Here is a 17865-nt window from a genome sequence, read left to right as displayed (position 1 = left end):
ATCGAAATCTACAGGTCGGGTACCTATCTTTCAATACAGATATAGTATCCGTATTAAACAAGTAGAACAATCTTGATACTATTTTGTGTGCAATCACAGACTGAGTGAGTATTCCACTTTCTGGATTTCTTAATAATTTATTGCGCAGCACCTTATTCTATGCTACAGTTGTAAGCCTCTTGTTATTAATCGCCACCTTGACAGCGCCAGACTGCCAGGTACAAAGTATTTTTGCTGGAAGCTTACCGAAAGTAAAAGTGGAATAAGCCTCCAGGGTGTCCGCCGATAGTGCTTGTCCTTTATACCGGTTTTACGCGCTATAATATATTGTCATACCGCTATGTACAGATACTATCACCGCCTATAGACTGATAGAGTGAACCTGGATTAATGATCACCTAAAGTGTTGTTACCAGCTCTCAGTGTTTCCGGATTTTATTAATTTCGTTAACTGATAAAGGGAGCTGCTAAAGCTTGATCGGTCGTTTGCTTTCTCGTTGCGAGACGTATGTGCAATTAGTACACCGCAATGCCGCATAGATACTTACCAGTAGTTACAGAACCACCTTTTTTATTGCTGATAATTTTGGTTTGTTTTCGACTCTCAAGAAGTCAATAAGATTCAAAATTAGTACCCTGGATAAGCTAAAGTTTGCCTAATCTCAACTTTTTTTTCTGCTTTTTGCAGTTCTTATACACTAACTGCCATCGCACAATTTATAACCATGGCCCGATCTTCACCCATTAAGTTAAATTTGAAAAACCTGCCTTTGTTACCGAGCAATGTCCACATCCCTAAATATACTCGGAATCCTGAAGGCTCACCGACAATCGTTCATATCAGCGTCGGCGGCTTCCATCGAGCCCATCAAGCTATGTATTTGGATAGACTCTTGGAAACTGGTCAGTCGGATAAATGGAGATTGGTCGGAGTGGGACTGCTACCCTTCGACATTCCCGCTCGCGACGCCATGCGCGCTCAAGACTGCTTATACACTTTAGTGGAACGCGATGCGTCCGGTGATAAAGCCCACGTTATTGCAGCGATTTCCGGTTATCTTTACGCGCCGGATGAGTCCGAAGCTGTTATACAAACCATGGCGGATCCATCCTGCCGCATTGTTACTTTGACGATCACGGAAGGTGGTTATTTTATTCATCAAGGCACGGGACAGTTTAATGCTGTTGATCCTCTCATCCAGCATGATTTGCAGCATCTAGATGCGCCACGATCGTCATTTGGTTATATTCTGGCGGCTCTCCGTCGTCGGAAGAAGCAGGGACAACCACCGTTTACGATTCTGTCGTGTGACAATATTCAGCATAATGGCGATGTCGCGAAGAATATGATTATTGCTTTCGCCAAATTAGCCGACGCCGAAGTAGGGAAATGGCTGGAAAAGGAGGGTGCGTTCCCCAACTGTATGGTGGACCGTATTACGCCGGCCACGACCGATGTGCACCGGAAGTTAGTGCGAGAAGAATTCGGGATTGATGATCTGTGGCCGGTTACGTGCGAGTCATTTACACAATGGGTTATTGAAGATCATTTTCCGCTGGGCAGGCCGGCGTGGGAAAAAGCTGGCGCACAAATGACAACGGATGTTCTGCCGTACGAAAAGATGAAATTACGGACTGTCAATTGTGGTCACCAAGCTTTATGCTACATTGGAATGCTGTTAGGATACAGATATTCGCCGGTAAAAAGCAGGCAGTAGTAATAACCGGAATTATTTCGGTAGCTATTTCAGATGGATCAATTATTGATGGATATCGAAATACTGAACTCAAAAACACAGAGAATAATCGTATGTGTAATTTAGTGTAAATGCTCTTCTGAAGTAAAGTTTACGCATACTCGTACCGATATGTTACGTAAAAGCCGGCCGCAAAATTGCGTGTATGTACAATAATTGTTGTCGCTGGGTACAATTATGTTTGCATTTGTGAATTAATTCTCAGTTTTCGGTTTGCGTTGTAGGAAGCAATGGCTCACCCGGACATCCACAAACTTTTGCAGCGTTTGTTCGACGAGGAAGTAACGCAGCTGCTGGACCCGGTTCCCGATATTGACATTACCCAATACAAATCCATCGTTTTAGAGCGCTTTGCGAATCCAGCAGTGAATGATCAACTATTGCGCATTGGTACAGAAGGTTCCGCCAGAATTCCGAAATTCGTTCTACCGTGCGTTCGAGATGCTATAAAGCGCGGGTCCCAGCTGACTTTCCTTTGTTTTACTATTGCATCCTGGATATATTATTTGGGCCAAGAAAACGATGAGACTAATGAAAAACTAGGGTTTAACGATCCGATGCTAGAAAAACTGCAGAAAGCGGCGACATCCGGCAAAGCGGATCCCCGTGCTGTACTGAGGATTGCCGAAGTATTTGGCGATGACCTTCATGTCAACCACAATTTCTTAAAATTAGTGGAGAATATTTTGCAAGACTTTTACCAGAGCGGTGCTAAACAAACACTACAAAAGTGGGTGGGCCGTTAGTTAAAGTGGTTTATTTGTTCCACATGTTGGCCAATAATTTATGCTCAACCCTAGTGCCTTATGACTAAGGCGTTATACACCTGCGCTGCTGCGCATAACTTTGCTTCCGTTAATGACTGCAACAATAATCATCAAATAAATGTTTTGTGTTTTCTTAAAAATTAATAAATTCAAGCGAACTACTATTACAACACATTTCGTTAAATAAAAGCACTGTACTTGTAGTTCGTAGATCACTATATATGCCGCAATTATTCGTAACGGTCTATAATCTGCTTGATGTTGCGACTTTGACCTGGCTGTGACAGAGATGTTCGTATACAGATACTTCAGTACTTCTAGTCATCGTTCCTTACCTTTTTATTCTGATGTATTTCGGGCTTGCCAGCCTGGTGACATCATATTTAATTACTTATTCTCATCGCTATCTGCCTGACTTCAACTTGTAAGGCAAAATTGTTTTGCATCAGACGTATTTAAAACGGCTCATTAGTTAGATTTAAAAACGGCAGAATTTAACGAAGCAAATAAGAAATACTTTATTATGTACAGTATAGACTATAGAGTATTTGTACAAGTACAGAGGTGCATTAATACAGCCATTATTATTACCATTGGCACTGACTGAATAATTTCCTGAAAGCGGTACCCGCTGCCATACTGTTGCAAGCAACTATCGCCCAGGCGCTCAAGAGCAAGTGATTATACTTGTTGATTTTTTCGGTTCAAACATTTTTTAAAAATTCGACTTCTTGTGCTGCACAAATGACAACATAACAATTTTGAAAGCCGATCCTGCAGCGGTGTGTTCCTTTGCTCTATGGTATTTCATATCTTCCTGATCTAATTTCACTAGAGCAATGGCTACAGCGCTGAACTGCGCTCCCGCATCATCGTCCAAAGAGAGATCCGATGGACCATCAGACAACATTTTGTCCAAGTATCGTGGATGTTTGATGGGGGCTTTGGCTGGAGATTGTATTGGATACATATTTGAAGTTCCGAGATCTCCACCCAAGTTTGTGGAAGTTTCGAAAATCGAGAAAGCCGTTCGTGATCAGCACGACAAAAAAGGTAAGCTGGATATTACGCTTCCAGCCATCCCTTCCGAAGGAATTTCTATCTTGTGTAGGTTTGATACGTAATCGTAATCGTATCTTTCAATTTTTATTCAGATCGTCTTCAGTACACGGACGATACTGCCATGTGTCATGCGCTCGCCGAATCGTTGGTTCGATGTGGTCGTTTAGATGTGCGCGATGTTGCGGAATCGTGAGTAGAATTATTCTATACTTTTTGTAATCTGTGCTGGGACTTTTTAAATCTGTATGACTGTGTATGACAGCTGGCAATTATTGTGCAGATTCACGAATAAATTTTATGCCGAGAAGAAAAAGCAGCGAATGTATGCCCGAGTGAAAGCTGTATTCGCTGCCTGGAAAAAAAGCAACTACGTCGGTGATTTGTTTGGTCCTTCGAAGGCGCAATTTGATGGGATGGGCTCAATGGGAAACGGTGGTGGAATGCGCATTGCCGGCGTTCCTTTATTCTGTGGGGATCGCCTGGAAGATATCATTGAGGTGCGACTAATTTTCATTCTTTTTGCGACAATTTTTCATTTTTTTTAGGTGCGACTAGTTTGTGTATTTTATCTGATTTACTATTTTTTACTCTGCAAGAGTCAGGCTACTGGCTACATGTTTTCGGTTAATGTACTTACCACTTTACGAATTATTTTCCAATGAGAACAGCCAGTAATAAGGACAAGTATTATTTGTGTAAGCTTCGAATAAGGTTTTTCTACTTCGCCGTATGCTTGTTATATGACAATTTCGTAATATGAATTGATTCTTTTTCGCATAGATTAACATAAATTGAAACCTTTTTGGTAGTTACCTTTTACTGTGCTTTAAGAAAAGCGGAAATTTCAATTTTTTTAATTAAATATTATTCTGACCGTATTTTGTTAAGGAAGCTTCGATCGTGATAAAAGAAATCGTCCGCAGGTCTTTATGATATCTACTCTGCAAGTACAGTAATAAAATAATTGGCATTTTGTAGATTGCGAAAGTTAGCACACAACTCACGCATTACAATGTCCTTGGGTATAATGGTGCCATTCTCCAAGCCTATGCCGTTTTTTTGGCTCTACATTCCGAAACTCCCGACGCCGGCGCTTTCATCGATAAACTGATCAAATTTTCCCGTGATCATTTGGAAAAGAGGTTGGTTTTTCCATTTATTCTGGCTGCTGTGTGCTTTATGGCTGGCGTGTTCTTATTATATTTAGTGAGCAAGAAAAGCCGTATACCAAGCAGCTTCTAACGGCGAAAACCCTCCTGAGTAGCGATACCGCTGTTCAAAAAGATGCTATCGAAAAGTTGGGACACTCGGTAAAAGCGCTGGACGCTATTCCCATGGCAATTTTTTGCGCTGCACGGGCGCTGCGACCTATTCCGGGCATCGAAGTAAGAAAACTTCTTCTGTTAAAATTCTAAATAGTAATTTTAATAATTTGTGGTCGTTCCTTTTGAATACTTTTTTAATTACAGTAGATTTAATTGATCGTTACTGGTTTATGTCTTCTTATAATATATGATATATTGCCGTCAAATTTCGCGTTTTGTGAGATTTTGATTTTTCAGAATCCCGATCCATTTGAGCGCGCCATTATCTACGCGATATCGATGGGAGGTGACACCGACACGATAGCCACCATGGCAGGAGCGATTTCTGGGGCATGGTTTGGCATCGAGCATGTTCCCGCTGATTGGCAAAGATTCTGCGAAGCTGCAGACAAAACTATGACCCTAGCCGATAGCTTGTATAAGCATGCTTACGGGTCGAAAAAGCCTGATATTCCGCTCCACTTCGAAGTGTCCCCTGCAAAGAAGCAGAAAGTGGAAGGAAATACCTGAGCAGCAAATACATCTCGATGATTATAATTTTGATTTATGTATGTAATTTCAGATTCTGTGATATCATAGTCTGCTACCTTTTCTACTGATTTGAGAAAGTGTCGCTAACGTTGTACCGGTGATGTTTTGTATAGAAGTATTGTTGCATTATACAATATGGTGTTTGAGCCACTGTTACTGATAATAAGTGATGGATGCTTGGTTATATTGTGTTCGATTATTTCTTTCGCAAAAGTGAAATTTTGAATACCGGAGTTCATCAAATTTTTTCAATCAATCATCAAATTTTTAATTAAATTGCTTGAATTGTTGTCAATATCTTAAGTCGCACGAATATTTTATGGAGAAAGCTGCGCACACCACGTTTTACCACCAAAGCCTCCGCACACCACCTTCCACCACCGCCAGGCTGCGCACACCACTGTTCGCACCCCGTTTTGTCTCGGACCACCATTTTTGCGCCACCATCATATATATTAAAAATATCGGCAGTCTCGGGGCACCACCTTATACTCGCAGTTTCGAAAACATATGGTGCTCGGTCTTATATACAAATACAGAGTACGACTAATATGAGCTATAGCTATGTTGTATTTTTTGGCGTGTACAGGAGGTAGTACTTTACTTAAAATACGTTGTATCTAAATTACAATGTTTTGGTTTTTTCAATATAGCGCAAGGCAAATCTTTACTATACAGCACAGTTTGTAAAACCGAAAAATTCGCTAACTACTCGTATAACGGAAGCGGAGCCAAACGAGTGGCATCAGAAAAGAGCAGCCAGAAGGCCCAGACCGCGAGACGAAAGAGCTGGCTTTTTTCCGCCCGTAATAACAATCAATTAATTTTTATAAAATAGTGGTGTGCAGAGATTGTGGTGGTGTGCACTCTGCCCTTGGTGGTGTCAGGAGATTTCAGTGGTTTTCGTAAAAAAATTAAAAAATTATAAAAAGTGGTGTGCGGAGCCTGGCGGTGGTGTTTCGTGGTGTGCGGAGACTTTGGTGGTGAAACGTGGTGTGCGGAGCCTTCCCCATATTTTATTTCCTACGAACGTAACGTCCAACCTGGAGGCCTGCCAACACATTTTCGTGAATCAGCTGATTCCTACTCATAACAGTAATTTTTTAGGAATTTTATCAGCTTCGTGGTTCTCTACTCTCTTGTCAGTTTTTTTAATGGCCTTTTCCTTAAAACTATGTTGCCTACAGAAAAGCTTTTCTGGTCGTTTTTTGCTTGCGTCTTATACTGGAATCCTTCCAGCCAACCTCTATTTTGAAGGTGATCAGTTTTCAGTACGACAAGGTGCTGAAATCTTTGGATTCTCTGTAGTAGTACTTAGTAGTAGTAGTAATGGAAGCTGCCATCCCCGAAAGCGAGCCTACGGGAGTCGAGGCGGAGGACCCGATGGTTGCAGCTCCAGTCGTCAGTGATATCCCACAAACACCAAAGAAGAAGGTAGTTTTCAGAATGATCTGGTCAACTATTAATCTAATGCCACCCACCCCTTCTTTCTGCAGAAACGAAAACGTTCTCGCCAGAAACTGGAACAGCAGAAACCAGAATGCGCAGTAAATACTCTGACTGAATCTGCACTGCCCGCAGGAGGCAAAGCTGCCCGGATCCGATCGCAAAACCGCAGACTGCCGCACGATTGGGCGCATTTGAAGCCCATCGGCTCCGTGATCGGAGTGACGCCGTTTATCCCCTTCAAAACTCCCTTCAACAGACTGCGCTCGTATCCGCGCCATCTCCGCTCGGAAGCCTTCACCACAAAGCGTCTACTGACGGAGATGGAAAAAATGAATCTGCAGTTGGGCCTGGTCGTGGATTTGACGGATTCCGACCGCTACTACCAGCCTGCACGATTAATTGAATCGAAAATCAAACATGTTAAAATACGCGTTCCGGGCAAAGGAGTGCCGTCGCTGGACACTTATCGGCGATTTTGCATGGTGGTGGAAAAATTCCTGCGGCAAGCGAATGGCGCGCTAATCGGTGTGCACTGCACGCATGGGATTAATCGGACGGGATGGTTTGTGTGTCGGTTCCTGATGGAACGCTACGGGATGGACGCGGATACAGCCATGCTGATGTTCGATCAGGCGCGCGGCCATTCGATGTATCGCGACTACATTATCGAAGATCTCAAAAACTATCAGACAAAATTACGTCCTTCTTTGGCATCGTCTGCCAGGTGCCATCAGGGAGACAATGCTGTGAAGTAAGATTTTTTGAGATACTGATTCTGAAATTTTGACTACATGATGTTGTCCGCTGGCGGTTGCGGATCTAAATTCTTTTGGTGCTGATTTTTCGTGATGTTATAGGAGTAGTAGTATTCCTGATTATTGGTTGCACAATGTACAGAGTGCCTTTTTCATTGGTTTTGTAATTTATGTAGAACCTAGTATCTGTGACTCTTTCTTTTACTGTTACTGACTGACTGACGGTTGGGAGAGCAGAAAAATGATTAAACCTGTCTTCTGTTGTAATAGTTGTCGCATTATTTGGTTAATATTTATCTTAATCATTTAATTATTATTTGATTGGCACTAATTTATCGATTAAGTAACTGTTTCGGGCTCATGCTTGTGGTAGAATTTGTATTAGTACTGTAGCGTTAATACATTTGCTTTACCTACGATGTGGACGTTTGGACGATCCAAATAAGTTCACATGTTTTCGACTGGAATTTTGCTTCTTCTAGGAATTTGTAAAAGGCTTAATTGCGCAGGTCGTAAATAAACCGACTCGTAATTAACAATTGGGAATTTAATGTGACGTTGTGCATGAAAAATTGGATGGCATCATGGCGACGCGGTAAAGTTATTAATTAAGTATTTATTCTTTAAGGTTATAAAACTGCACTCGAAATTGACTACCCATCATCAAATTGAGTGTAAACCGTAAACCGTATACGGAGGAAAGCAGGTTGTTTTCCGGATGGCCACTGTAACGCTGTTTCTCGTTACTAATTTGTAGTGCCATTGTGTTGTTATTCCAGTAGTGAATGGGTTTCAAGTGGCAACCAGGGAACTGTTTGCATACAGGAACACTTGCAGCGGCATATATTGCCGGGTTATATGGCAGCAGCACCTCCAGCCAAATTCCGTTTTCTCTCCCGTCCGCCGCTGATTAATTTGCATTCAGCACATATAACTGCTCCCATCCATATATGTGTATGGATGGATATGTACATAATCGTCGCGAGAGAGAACCGCTCCATCAAGCGACTCTTGTTGCTGCCGCTCAACGGCCGAATGTGCACTGTGCAGCCGTTTGAGAAAAATCGACTTTTGACTCCTATTAAATATTTCCCCTTTCGTCCATATATCCGCCGCACTGTGTTTATACAGGATGCTGCGAAAGAACACCAAACTACCCTATCCCAGAGTGGAACGTAACATTAATCCGCACTACTGTGCGTTGTACCGCACACATGTGTGTACGGCTGTGCGCACTCTCAATGCGAGCATGATCGGCAAATTGGCTGTTGGCTGCTGAAAGACGTGATCTATTTACGTTGGCATATGTATCTCTCTCCCTTCGCTCTTATAACTGAATTTTTTCTACTTTAGTTTTTTTCCTCTTCTCTCTCGCGCTGTCTTCCTCCCATATTCACGGTCCTTCCTTCTCATTACGCTGATATACCAGAAAAATCGGGACGTGCTCCACTAACGACGTGGAACATTGCGGATTATTTTTTTTTCCGCTGAACCACATTTCCCGGTTAGATTTTATAGTTTTCCTGGTTGCTCCATGCTCATACATGTTTTTACACTTCGGATGTTCTTCATTCGAGTGTAAAGAGAATCGCTGTCTCAATTACCGTCGTTAGGATTCCGCTGGTTTGGGTTTCATATAATCGTCTTTGGGTTTTCCTGTCAATCTTTATGAAGTTCAGATGCCTGATGCGGAAGATGAACCGGCAGAAACAAAACGTTTTATTTTAAAATGAGACGGCTTGCTGTGCGAGCATTTTAGGCATGCCGTAGCAGCCTAACAGGAAGTGTGTGATGTTGCCGGTGTGTTCGTGGTATCTCCAGGATGAAAGAAAAGATATTTATGAAGCGCAGTTCTGTTCTGTTGGTGGCGTTGTATTGGTCAGCTGTATGTCGCGTTTTTGCACTTCCGGATAGTTTAACTGTGGGTAAGTGCATCGTGCGGATTCAGTTCACCGTACGTTACTGAAATGCTTTTCCGCGTCATTCTATTTTAAAATAGTTTTGTGAAGCGTTTACAAAAATCTGTGATCGACTGATTAAGTTATGAAATTGGACTAGCCATGTAATAATAGTTTAGCCTGTTTTATATGATAATTATGTGAGCTTGTGAATTGACAGATTATATTGACATGCTATGCGGAAGTCGCACCGCGACAACCGCACTAGATGACCAAACCTACTCAGTCGGTAGAGTGGGAATATGCTCTGGACTCCGTAAGTGGTGCTACTGCCTACTTCCGCTAGGTACGAGCGGATTGCTGTGCCTAACGAAAGTTACCGAAACACTCAGGAACTTCCCAAATGTTTAATCACCAAACCGAACGAACGAACAAACAGAACAGAACAGAACGAAGTATGAACTTCCTTCTAACCTAGAGTCACACGACCTTTCAGCTAGAAACAAGCTCACAGATTTAGTTGAAGTTAGAAACTTCAGACTGATCCATTTGACCAGAATCGTGGATGCAATTAGCGATCAAATGCGTTAGATAAGAACAGCAAATTGTACGTAACAGACAACACGTACGTCATAACGCGTACGTACGTAATACGCGCAATCTATGCATAGCGCGTTAATATAGTGGGCTCCTTAGTATAGGGATCGGTTTTATGGCAGTACTGTATATTGTGGTCTGATCTGTGTTACGAATTTTGACTCGCGGAGATTCGAGTTCATGTAGAAAAAATTTTGAAGCAAAATTTGCACCGTTAAATATGAACTTTATGGTTTTAGGAAGGTATCTGTGACGCTGTTTACCCGGGCGTAATTAAATCTATCATACTCGCTGTAAATTTTGTTGTTGTGTTTGGTACGGTAACGGGTGTACTTTACTAAATTAACAAAGTGCATGAGTATCGCACAACACTTGCTTGCTTGGGTTAAAGTTGCACTTCGTGTGCTCTGGGCAGTCAAAGCATCATGTGCGTCTTCCTGTAAAGGATCAGATTGAATTCCTGATCTTTCTGTTTGATCGGATGCATTTATTGTGTACAAATTTCATCAAATCCCCAGATAAAGTTTCACAAGCGCACTAATATTTTGCATAGCTGCGACAGAAGGGAAGTTTCGAATTGCTGTGTGGTGGCCTGTCTGGCGTAGTACAGCATTGGATCGATTTTTTCTGCGACTAATCAAGTGGCCGCATAGCCTTTAATTTGTTATTTCGTTAACTCGGGACGTGGTTCAGAGTGCTGTTATATAACGGCATCAGCCAGAGTTCAAAGCTGTTATCCATTTGTTTATATTCATTTAGTATTTTGTTTTGAAATCGTTTTCGGTCTACGTTTGTTTTATCCGAACCGAAGCGGGTATTATGCGTTAGTCCACCCATGAAAAACGTATGGATAAACAGGCTCGCATCTACATCTTTGTACAACGTTTTGAATTCTCATACCAAATGTTAAAGCAATACAACTAAACTGAACTATAATTACACAAGTATTTCTACTCTGAAACAACATCTTATTCACCGGCAAATATTTGTCCCGCGTGCGTACGTTGAAGCATTGTAGTGATTTACAAAAGTGGAAACACATTTTTTTTTCATGTTCAGTGTTGAATATTACGGTTAAAACCGCTGTAGTTGGCAGTGGCCAAGTAACTACAGAGTACATCGATAATTTGATGTGCAGTCTTGCATAAAAGTGTACATTGATGTTTAATTTGCTGCGAATTCTAAAACGCTTTGGCTCTAACCAAAAGAAGTTAGCACATACACATAATATTTTACAATAACAATCTAACCACAAATTTTCCCTGTTGATATGAAGCAGTATTTCAATTTCCTCGAAGATTTCCATCAACGTATCGTATGTATACATGGAAGTTATTGTCACATGTTTTTTCATTAAAAGTGCTATTTGTTGAATGATTTCCGATCTTGTCGTGCCGTGGAATATCCAAGTGCCGAAAATGACAAGGACATGGTAACGCTGAAGATGACAGTTCTTTGATTAATAATCTTAATCAACATTCGCCCTGGTGACATTTTCGTGCGTTGGAACGGCTCACTTGCAGACTTAAATTCATATAGATGGTCTGCGTGATCTCCTGGAGAAGTAAAATGCTCTCCTCATTTTTGCAGTGGGACTTTTTAATGATCCCTTGTCGGACTTAAAGTACGTCTTCGATTACGCCATCAGCAGCGTAAATGAAGACAGTGATCTGCGGATATCCGGGACGAGATTAGATGGGAAAAAGCATGATATTCCACCCTTCGACAGTTTCCGGGCTTCCAAGCAGGGTATGTTAACAGCCGGCATGCACTGTACTGATAACATAATTTAATTCTTTCTTGATTACCACGGTTTGTTCAGAGTGGATCTTTTTTCTGCAGTATGCCGGATCCTTCATGAACAAGTGCTGGCCGTAATGGGCCCGCAGAATCCTTTCTCCAGTGATAATGTGCAATCCATTGCCGAGTCGCTGTCCATTCCGCACATTGAGGCGCGCTGGGATTATCGGATCTGGTCGCCTAATGAATCTTTCTCTACAAACGTCTATCCCGATTATCGGGTACTCAGTCGGGCTTTCAGCGATATTGTCAAGCTGTGGCAGTGGCCTTCCTTCACCATTTTATACGAAACCAATGAAGGTTAGTTTGCCGGGCTCAACATTTTGTCAGCTGATAAACGCTGATCGTTTTGTCTGTGACGCGCCATGTCACGGGCAATTATTGCGGCTTCTCGCTGTGCGCTGGCAAATCGCTTTTTCCACTTTGTTGCAACGGAAATGACGTCTTTTTATTCCAAATTGTAGCAAACGCGTTTTTTGTTTAAAACAAGGATCGCTGCGAATAGCGATAAAACTGTTAATTAAAATAAAAGGAATTTGCGCAATCAAGAACGCTTATACGCGTTCGAAGAGTAGTATATTTTAAGAAGGTATTTATTATCATATAATGTATTTTTAAGAAGGTGTATATATATTTATTAGAAAACCTCAAGGTAACTGGGAAAATAATAAAACAATTTATTCCTGACAAGTAAATAACTGAACTATTTTAACAGGTATAATAAAGCTACAGGAATTGCTTCGTGGAGCAACCAAGATGAAAGTTTCCCTGAGATTATTAAAAGGTCCCGATTACCATGATGTGCTGAAGGACGTGCGTGCGAGCGGTGAATCACGAATAATTCTGGATTGTCACGTCAGTAAAGTACCGGACATTTTACATCAAGCTCAACAGCTCAAGTTGACCTCCCCGTATTACCAGTACCTTCTGACAACCCTGGTAATTCCTGTTGGCAGTATTGCAAACGTTGTTGGTGATTCTCATATATTTACGTGTCCGTTCAGGATTTGCACACAATTGACTTGTCCACATTTGTCCACGATCATCCCAACATCACCGCCTTCCGTTTGGTAAATCCCAGAGCGAAAAATGTTCAAACGGCCGTGCGGGGCTGGACCGCGCACAGGATTACACCGGGATCCGTTGGCACGGTGCCCAGCAATTTGGTTGTAACAGTAAGTTTCAAAGTGCTGCAATTTTACGGCTTTACTCACCTAATTATAAAAGATAAATTACCGAAAATAAAATTTCTCAAGCTTATGTACTGCTTTGCAATATTTTTTATTGACGTCATGTGTTAATATGCCTTTCGCTGTCGTAATTGCCGGCTTTCGCAATAGACTGATCAAGCCCTGTTCTACGATTCCATGCTACTATTGGCCAAAGCCTTAACCCGTCCGGAAGTGGCTGATCTCGCCACGGTGCCCGTTAACTGCGACAACGAACAGGCCTGGTCCCGTGGTCGCGATTTCGTGAATGCCCTGGCAGCGACACAAGTCAAAGGGCTATCGGGAATGATCAAATTCAACGAAAATCGCAGCCGCACTGATTTTAAGCTGGACATTGTGCAACTATTGTCGAGAGGCTACCAGGAAGTACGTTATTTTGGTTCCCATGTCACATCATTCTGTTGAATGCTACCATTTAATAAATATGTGGAGGCGGCTTGGATATTGGAATAGGTGTAGTTTTGAAACTGGAAATGCTGAAAAATATCTAATTACAGAGTAGTTGCTGAATGTGGTTTTGGTTAATCAGTTTGTCTTCTCGAAATTAGGTAGGGCGTTGGAATCCGCGCGATGGTGCGGTTATTACATGGAATTATACGGATCATTATGCTCAGATCTCATCATCCATGAGGAATAAAACTTTAAGAGCAATAACCATAAGGGAAGACCCGTATGTGATGTGGAAAAGTGACCACGAGACGAGAGTCGGCACGGATAAATACGAAGTACGAAATGTTGAATCATATACGTATTATTTTATGTTGCTTAACAGTAACAGTACAACAATGTTTTTGAATGGTGTAATTCTGCACCGCTCAAAAACACGCCATTTATAAATTAAATTCGTGTATGTGGACAGTATGTTTCTTGTTTCAACTGTGCTATAACGATGAAATGCGTTCTCTTGTTCCTGACTCGATGGATGATGGTTAATCGGATAGAAACAAAAACCGGAGTAGTGCACTTTATCACATTGTTTAGTGTTATTCAGCATACCGTTATTCACACACAGCATTACTAGTATTATATTTAAGTTAACGAGGCTGCCAATAAAGTCAAATATTTTGAAGGACACAGTCGTTCAATGCGTTAATGTACGCTTATTAATTTTATCGGTTTATGTTGGTAATGTTAGCATTATGAGCTATACTACGTGCTCACTGCGGACTTTTGCATTGCATCCAGAATATTGTTGTTATCTTATAGCATGAGTGGCAATTGATGTTGACAGGTGACAGCATATGTTATCGTATCCTTGACGATCTTCGTGTTAGCCCGCTTTTCGCCTTACGAATGGTACAATCCACATCCGTGCAACGAGGAAGGAGACGTTGTGGAGAATCAGTTCACCATATGTAATTCACTGTGGTTTACCATCGGATCGTTAATGCAGCAAGGATCCGATATTGCTCCGAGGGCTGTTTCTACTAGAGTAGCGGCCGGATGTTGGTGGTTTTTTACGCTGGTTAGTGCCAACCATTTTGCTGCTTATTTACTCACCCGTATTCCGGCGCTGCGTCTACACATTTTTTGCCTATTTGAGCAAATATGAGAATTCACATTAACTGTTTATATTACAAACTGTATTTTAATCGTAGCTGTTATTGTTCCATAATGTTGTTCCTGAATACTGGTTGTGTATACTTCGCAATATTTCGTTGTAGGGATGACCTTTGGGCTTTTATGCAGTCTATTACTTACCATTTTGCCACTACTGTTATTCAGCACGATTTATAATAAACTATGTTTTGCAGATTATGATTAGCAGCTACACAGCCAATTTGGCTGCTTTCCTAACAGTGGAACGCATGAAGTTGCCCATTGAGAGCGCGGATGATTTGTCAAAGCAGAATCTCATCCGTTATGGCTGCTACCACGGTGGAGCGACGTATAACTTTTTCAAAGACTCAAAACTTCCCGTATACAAGCGCATGTGGGATGCCATGAGCGCCGATCCGTCCAACTTTGTTAAGAAAGGCGCAGCTGGTGTGGCAAGAGTGAAAAACGATAAATACGCCTATTTGATGGAATCACCATCCCTGGAATACGAAATGTCCAAGGACTGTGATTTAACGCAAATTGGCAATTTGCTGGACTCCAAAGGATTTGGTATTGCCACACCGCAAAGTGAGCAGATATTTATGTAATGTTGTGATGAATTAGAGTTTGTTGCATTGATTATGCTTCGTTGTTTTTGCTAGACTCACCATACCGGGACGAAATTTCCAAAGCAATATTAAAACTGCAAGAAAACAGTGTGCTGCATAAATTGAAAGAAAACTGGTGGAAGAAGAACAATTCGTCCTCGTGTGACAGCATCTCCAAACCACAGGATCAAGCCAGCGAACTGGGATTAGCCAATGTCGGTGGCGTGTTTGTCATTTTGATAGCTGGGCTTATTTTGTCATTTGCCGTGGCCATCTTGGAGTTCGTTTGGAAAGCCAGAAAAACATCGATGCATTATCGCGTAAGAAGTTTACTCACAATCATATTGGTGTTGTTCGTTTGATTTTAGTTTTTCAGTTGTCTTTGATTTTATAAAATTTTGGACGGTGTGGCATAATCTGTGGTTAAAGTTTGCGGTTGCTTGTTTACAGGACCCTATCGGAACGGAGATGAGCCGGGCTTTATGTTTTGCGGTGCGATTGCACGGGTCATCCAAAAAGCCGGTGGTGAGACCTTCGCATGAAACACTGGAAAATCCAAATAACTACGATCTGTCACGGTCAACCTCGGTGCCGCTCAGTAAAGGAAAATACTTAATGTGATGCATTTTTTCTTTAACTCTTCCGCTTATTACGGTAGCTGTAGCTGACCACAGAAAACATGGTGAACTACTTAAACAAAATATGGAACTACAGTACTGCGATAAAGAGAGCCCTGGACGGCATATGAATGCTTTAATTAAGGTTTTCCATTAACTACTGTGTTATTTTGGTTGTGTGGCTTCGTTACGCTACTAACACAAAAACAGGTGTCTATGAAGGGATGGAAACCCGATTTACTGGTGCTGAGTTGTCTTTATCTGAAACGTATGCGTCTGGAGGACATCAAAATTGATGAAAAGCAAAACACAGAAAACAAACAAATATGTATCCAAAAGAGCAAATTAAAATTTTGACAAGTCCTCAAAAAAATTGTGAGAAAACGTTAATACGAAATTGTGAATCATCATTGTGAATGCGATCAGAACAGCCGGTTAACCGAGAACAGTTTCTTCGTTCTTATCGTTATTTCTGAAGCCGATCATCATATCCTAATAAGGGACGTAGCTATGGTAGACGGGATATATTATACGCGTACTGATTATCGGGAAACAGGCGCTCCATTTTTATCGCGCTGTAATTATCATTAATGGTGAGCAAGTAAAGCAGGGGATCTGATCCTTCCTTTCTCTGGTTTTGCCCGTATCTGGCCGTATAAAAATAGGAAACCCCCAAACACAGAGTAATGCAGATGGTGAAGAATACAGCAGCGCAAAGCTGTGTGCGGCTTGCAGATGCTAAAGAATAAAACGACAATTAGGCGCATAAATTTCGTATGTTATGTACTGTACATCAGGGGTACAGACTGGGTACTTGATAGTATAGTTAATCCACACCCTTTTAATGTTTAAATTTATGACATCGTGATTTCCAACATGATCTGAATTTACTCCTGTTTAAATTTTACATAATTAGGCATTACCGCGACATATTAACACAGAAATATTTTATGTGGAAGACGAAAGACTGGAGCACGGTATAAAGGAGTACTATTTATATTTTATTTTATATTTATATCTACTATAAAAATTTACTACTATAAAGGAGTACACGGTATAAAGGATATTTATCTCTTATATACCTTGACTAGAGTATCATATCTTATGGTTAGGTCCGTCTAAAACCGCCATTACGGGTAGGGTTTTACAACACTGCTCGAGAAACGTCAAAGGCGTTATACGAACGTACAAAATTATATCTATATGCAACTGAGGAGACTGTTTTAAGTTAAATTTGTGTTTCCTTATTGGTTATAGTCTCTCATCATGCAACAGAAAGCTCCATAATTATGATACGTTTTATAAGAGTTTTATCTGAGCATTCGCTTACCTTTATAGTAAATACCGGTAGAAGTATCCCAGTTAACATCATCTTCGTCCAAATGTGGTTTTGCATGCCTGTCCATATTTGCCGGTCAGTATCCGAATCCTTTTCTATTATCGAAGCACGTCAAAATGTAAGAAAAACGATATTGTTTAAAATCAAACACCCGGGATTTTATTTTCTGGACTGCTGTAGAGGGGCATACTTTACAATCAGAAAATAGGCAATCAGCAACTTCAAATAATGCGACCGCCAATGATTTCGTAACAATTTTAATTCCTTCGCTGATCTTCCAAACATCATCTTCACATCACAAGGAAGACGACCCGACAAGTAAAATTTGATTTTTATGTGTACCTATGTGCTTTATCTGAAAATAGCAATGGAAGGTATAAAAATAGGTGGAAAAGCGGAGTGTCTGGTTTGACTGATGTGCATGACATGCATCATTTGACTAACAAAACCAACGCTTGCGATAATAACAATAAAAGCGGCTAGTTAACCGGTTATGTATGGCACAATAGTTATTACGGTATATTATTCTTACTGTTCAACATCAGTGATAGAGTGCAATCCCGGTGTCAAAATCCTTGTATCGCCAGTGTCC

At 41.2% G+C, this 17865-nt stretch overlaps 3 protein-coding genes across 8 annotated transcripts; all 3 read left to right on the top strand.

The window, feature by feature from the left end:
* Positions 1 to 375: 375 nt before the first annotated feature.
* Positions 376 to 5622, top strand: LOC129584552 (ADP-ribosylhydrolase ARH3-like). 6 transcript variants are annotated; one of them, XM_055476752.1, is made up of 7 exons: positions 2822 to 2948; positions 3360 to 3577; positions 3679 to 3775; positions 3867 to 4083; positions 4565 to 4728; positions 4794 to 4971; positions 5149 to 5622. In XM_055476752.1, the coding sequence occupies exons 1-7, from the start codon at positions 2872 to 2874 to the stop codon at positions 5419 to 5421; spliced, it is 1224 nt and encodes a 407-aa protein (XP_055332727.1). In that variant the 5' UTR covers positions 2822 to 2871; the 3' UTR covers positions 5422 to 5622. The 6 variants fall into 6 exon arrangements, 4 of the variants coding, with proteins under 4 accessions (XP_055332727.1, XP_055332730.1, XP_055332731.1 ...); XM_055476755.1 differs by lacking the exon at positions 2822 to 2948 and adding an exon at positions 2960 to 3197; XM_055476756.1 differs by lacking the exon at positions 2822 to 2948 and adding an exon at positions 2960 to 3201.
* Positions 5623 to 6550: 928 nt separating this feature from the next.
* Positions 6551 to 9132, top strand: LOC129584663 (RNA/RNP complex-1-interacting phosphatase homolog). The gene is made up of 3 exons (XM_055476925.1): positions 6551 to 6876; positions 6939 to 7642; positions 9000 to 9132. The coding sequence occupies exons 1-3, from the start codon at positions 6772 to 6774 to the stop codon at positions 9097 to 9099; spliced, it is 909 nt and encodes a 302-aa protein (XP_055332900.1). The 5' UTR covers positions 6551 to 6771; the 3' UTR covers positions 9100 to 9132.
* Positions 9133 to 9430: 298 nt separating this feature from the next.
* Positions 9431 to 16270, top strand: LOC129584747 (glutamate receptor ionotropic, kainate 2-like). The gene is made up of 11 exons (XM_055477059.1): positions 9431 to 9571; positions 11732 to 11890; positions 11984 to 12241; positions 12657 to 12880; positions 12946 to 13116; positions 13282 to 13536; positions 13719 to 13895; positions 14402 to 14635; positions 14925 to 15297; positions 15372 to 15637; positions 15768 to 16270. The coding sequence occupies exons 1-11, from the start codon at positions 9469 to 9471 to the stop codon at positions 15936 to 15938; spliced, it is 2391 nt and encodes a 796-aa protein (XP_055333034.1). The 5' UTR covers positions 9431 to 9468; the 3' UTR covers positions 15939 to 16270.
* Positions 16271 to 17865: the final 1595 nt, after the last annotated feature.

Source organism: Paramacrobiotus metropolitanus, unplaced genomic scaffold (assembly GCF_019649055.1).
Source record: "Paramacrobiotus metropolitanus isolate TYO unplaced genomic scaffold, Prichtersi_v1.0 Parri_scaffold0000014, whole genome shotgun sequence".
Lineage (NCBI taxonomy): Eukaryota > Metazoa > Tardigrada > Eutardigrada > Parachela > Macrobiotidae > Paramacrobiotus > Paramacrobiotus metropolitanus.
This window is presented reverse-complemented; position numbering and strand designations above follow the sequence as displayed.

What these genes read in the sequence shown, in the direction of transcription:
- LOC129584552 (XM_055476752.1), top strand. Translation starts at nt 2,872, where the DNA reads ATGTATTTCGGGCTTGCCAGCCTGGTGACATCATATTTAATTACTTAT. An exon ending in TATCTGCCTGACTTCAACTT is followed by an intron (nt 2,949 to 3,359) that starts GTAAGGCAAAAT and finishes TAATTTCACTAG; the next exon opens with AGCAATGGCTACAGCGCTGA. An exon ending in CGTGATCATTTGGAAAAGAG is followed by an intron (nt 4,729 to 4,793) that starts GTTGGTTTTTCC and finishes TATTATATTTAG; the next exon opens with TGAGCAAGAAAAGCCGTATA.
- LOC129584663 (XM_055476925.1), top strand. Translation starts at nt 6,772, where the DNA reads ATGGAAGCTGCCATCCCCGAAAGCGAGCCTACGGGAGTCGAGGCGGAG. An exon ending in CACAAACACCAAAGAAGAAG is followed by an intron (nt 6,877 to 6,938) that starts GTAGTTTTCAGA and finishes TTCTTTCTGCAG; the next exon opens with AAACGAAAACGTTCTCGCCA. An exon ending in CAGGGAGACAATGCTGTGAA is followed by an intron (nt 7,643 to 8,999) that starts GTAAGATTTTTT and finishes TTTCTACTTTAG; the next exon opens with TTTTTTTCCTCTTCTCTCTC.
- LOC129584747 (XM_055477059.1), top strand. Translation starts at nt 9,469, where the DNA reads ATGAAAGAAAAGATATTTATGAAGCGCAGTTCTGTTCTGTTGGTGGCG. An exon ending in AGTACCTTCTGACAACCCTG is followed by an intron (nt 12,881 to 12,945) that starts GTAATTCCTGTT and finishes GTGTCCGTTCAG; the next exon opens with GATTTGCACACAATTGACTT. An exon ending in CCAGCAATTTGGTTGTAACA is followed by an intron (nt 13,117 to 13,281) that starts GTAAGTTTCAAA and finishes CTTTCGCAATAG; the next exon opens with ACTGATCAAGCCCTGTTCTA.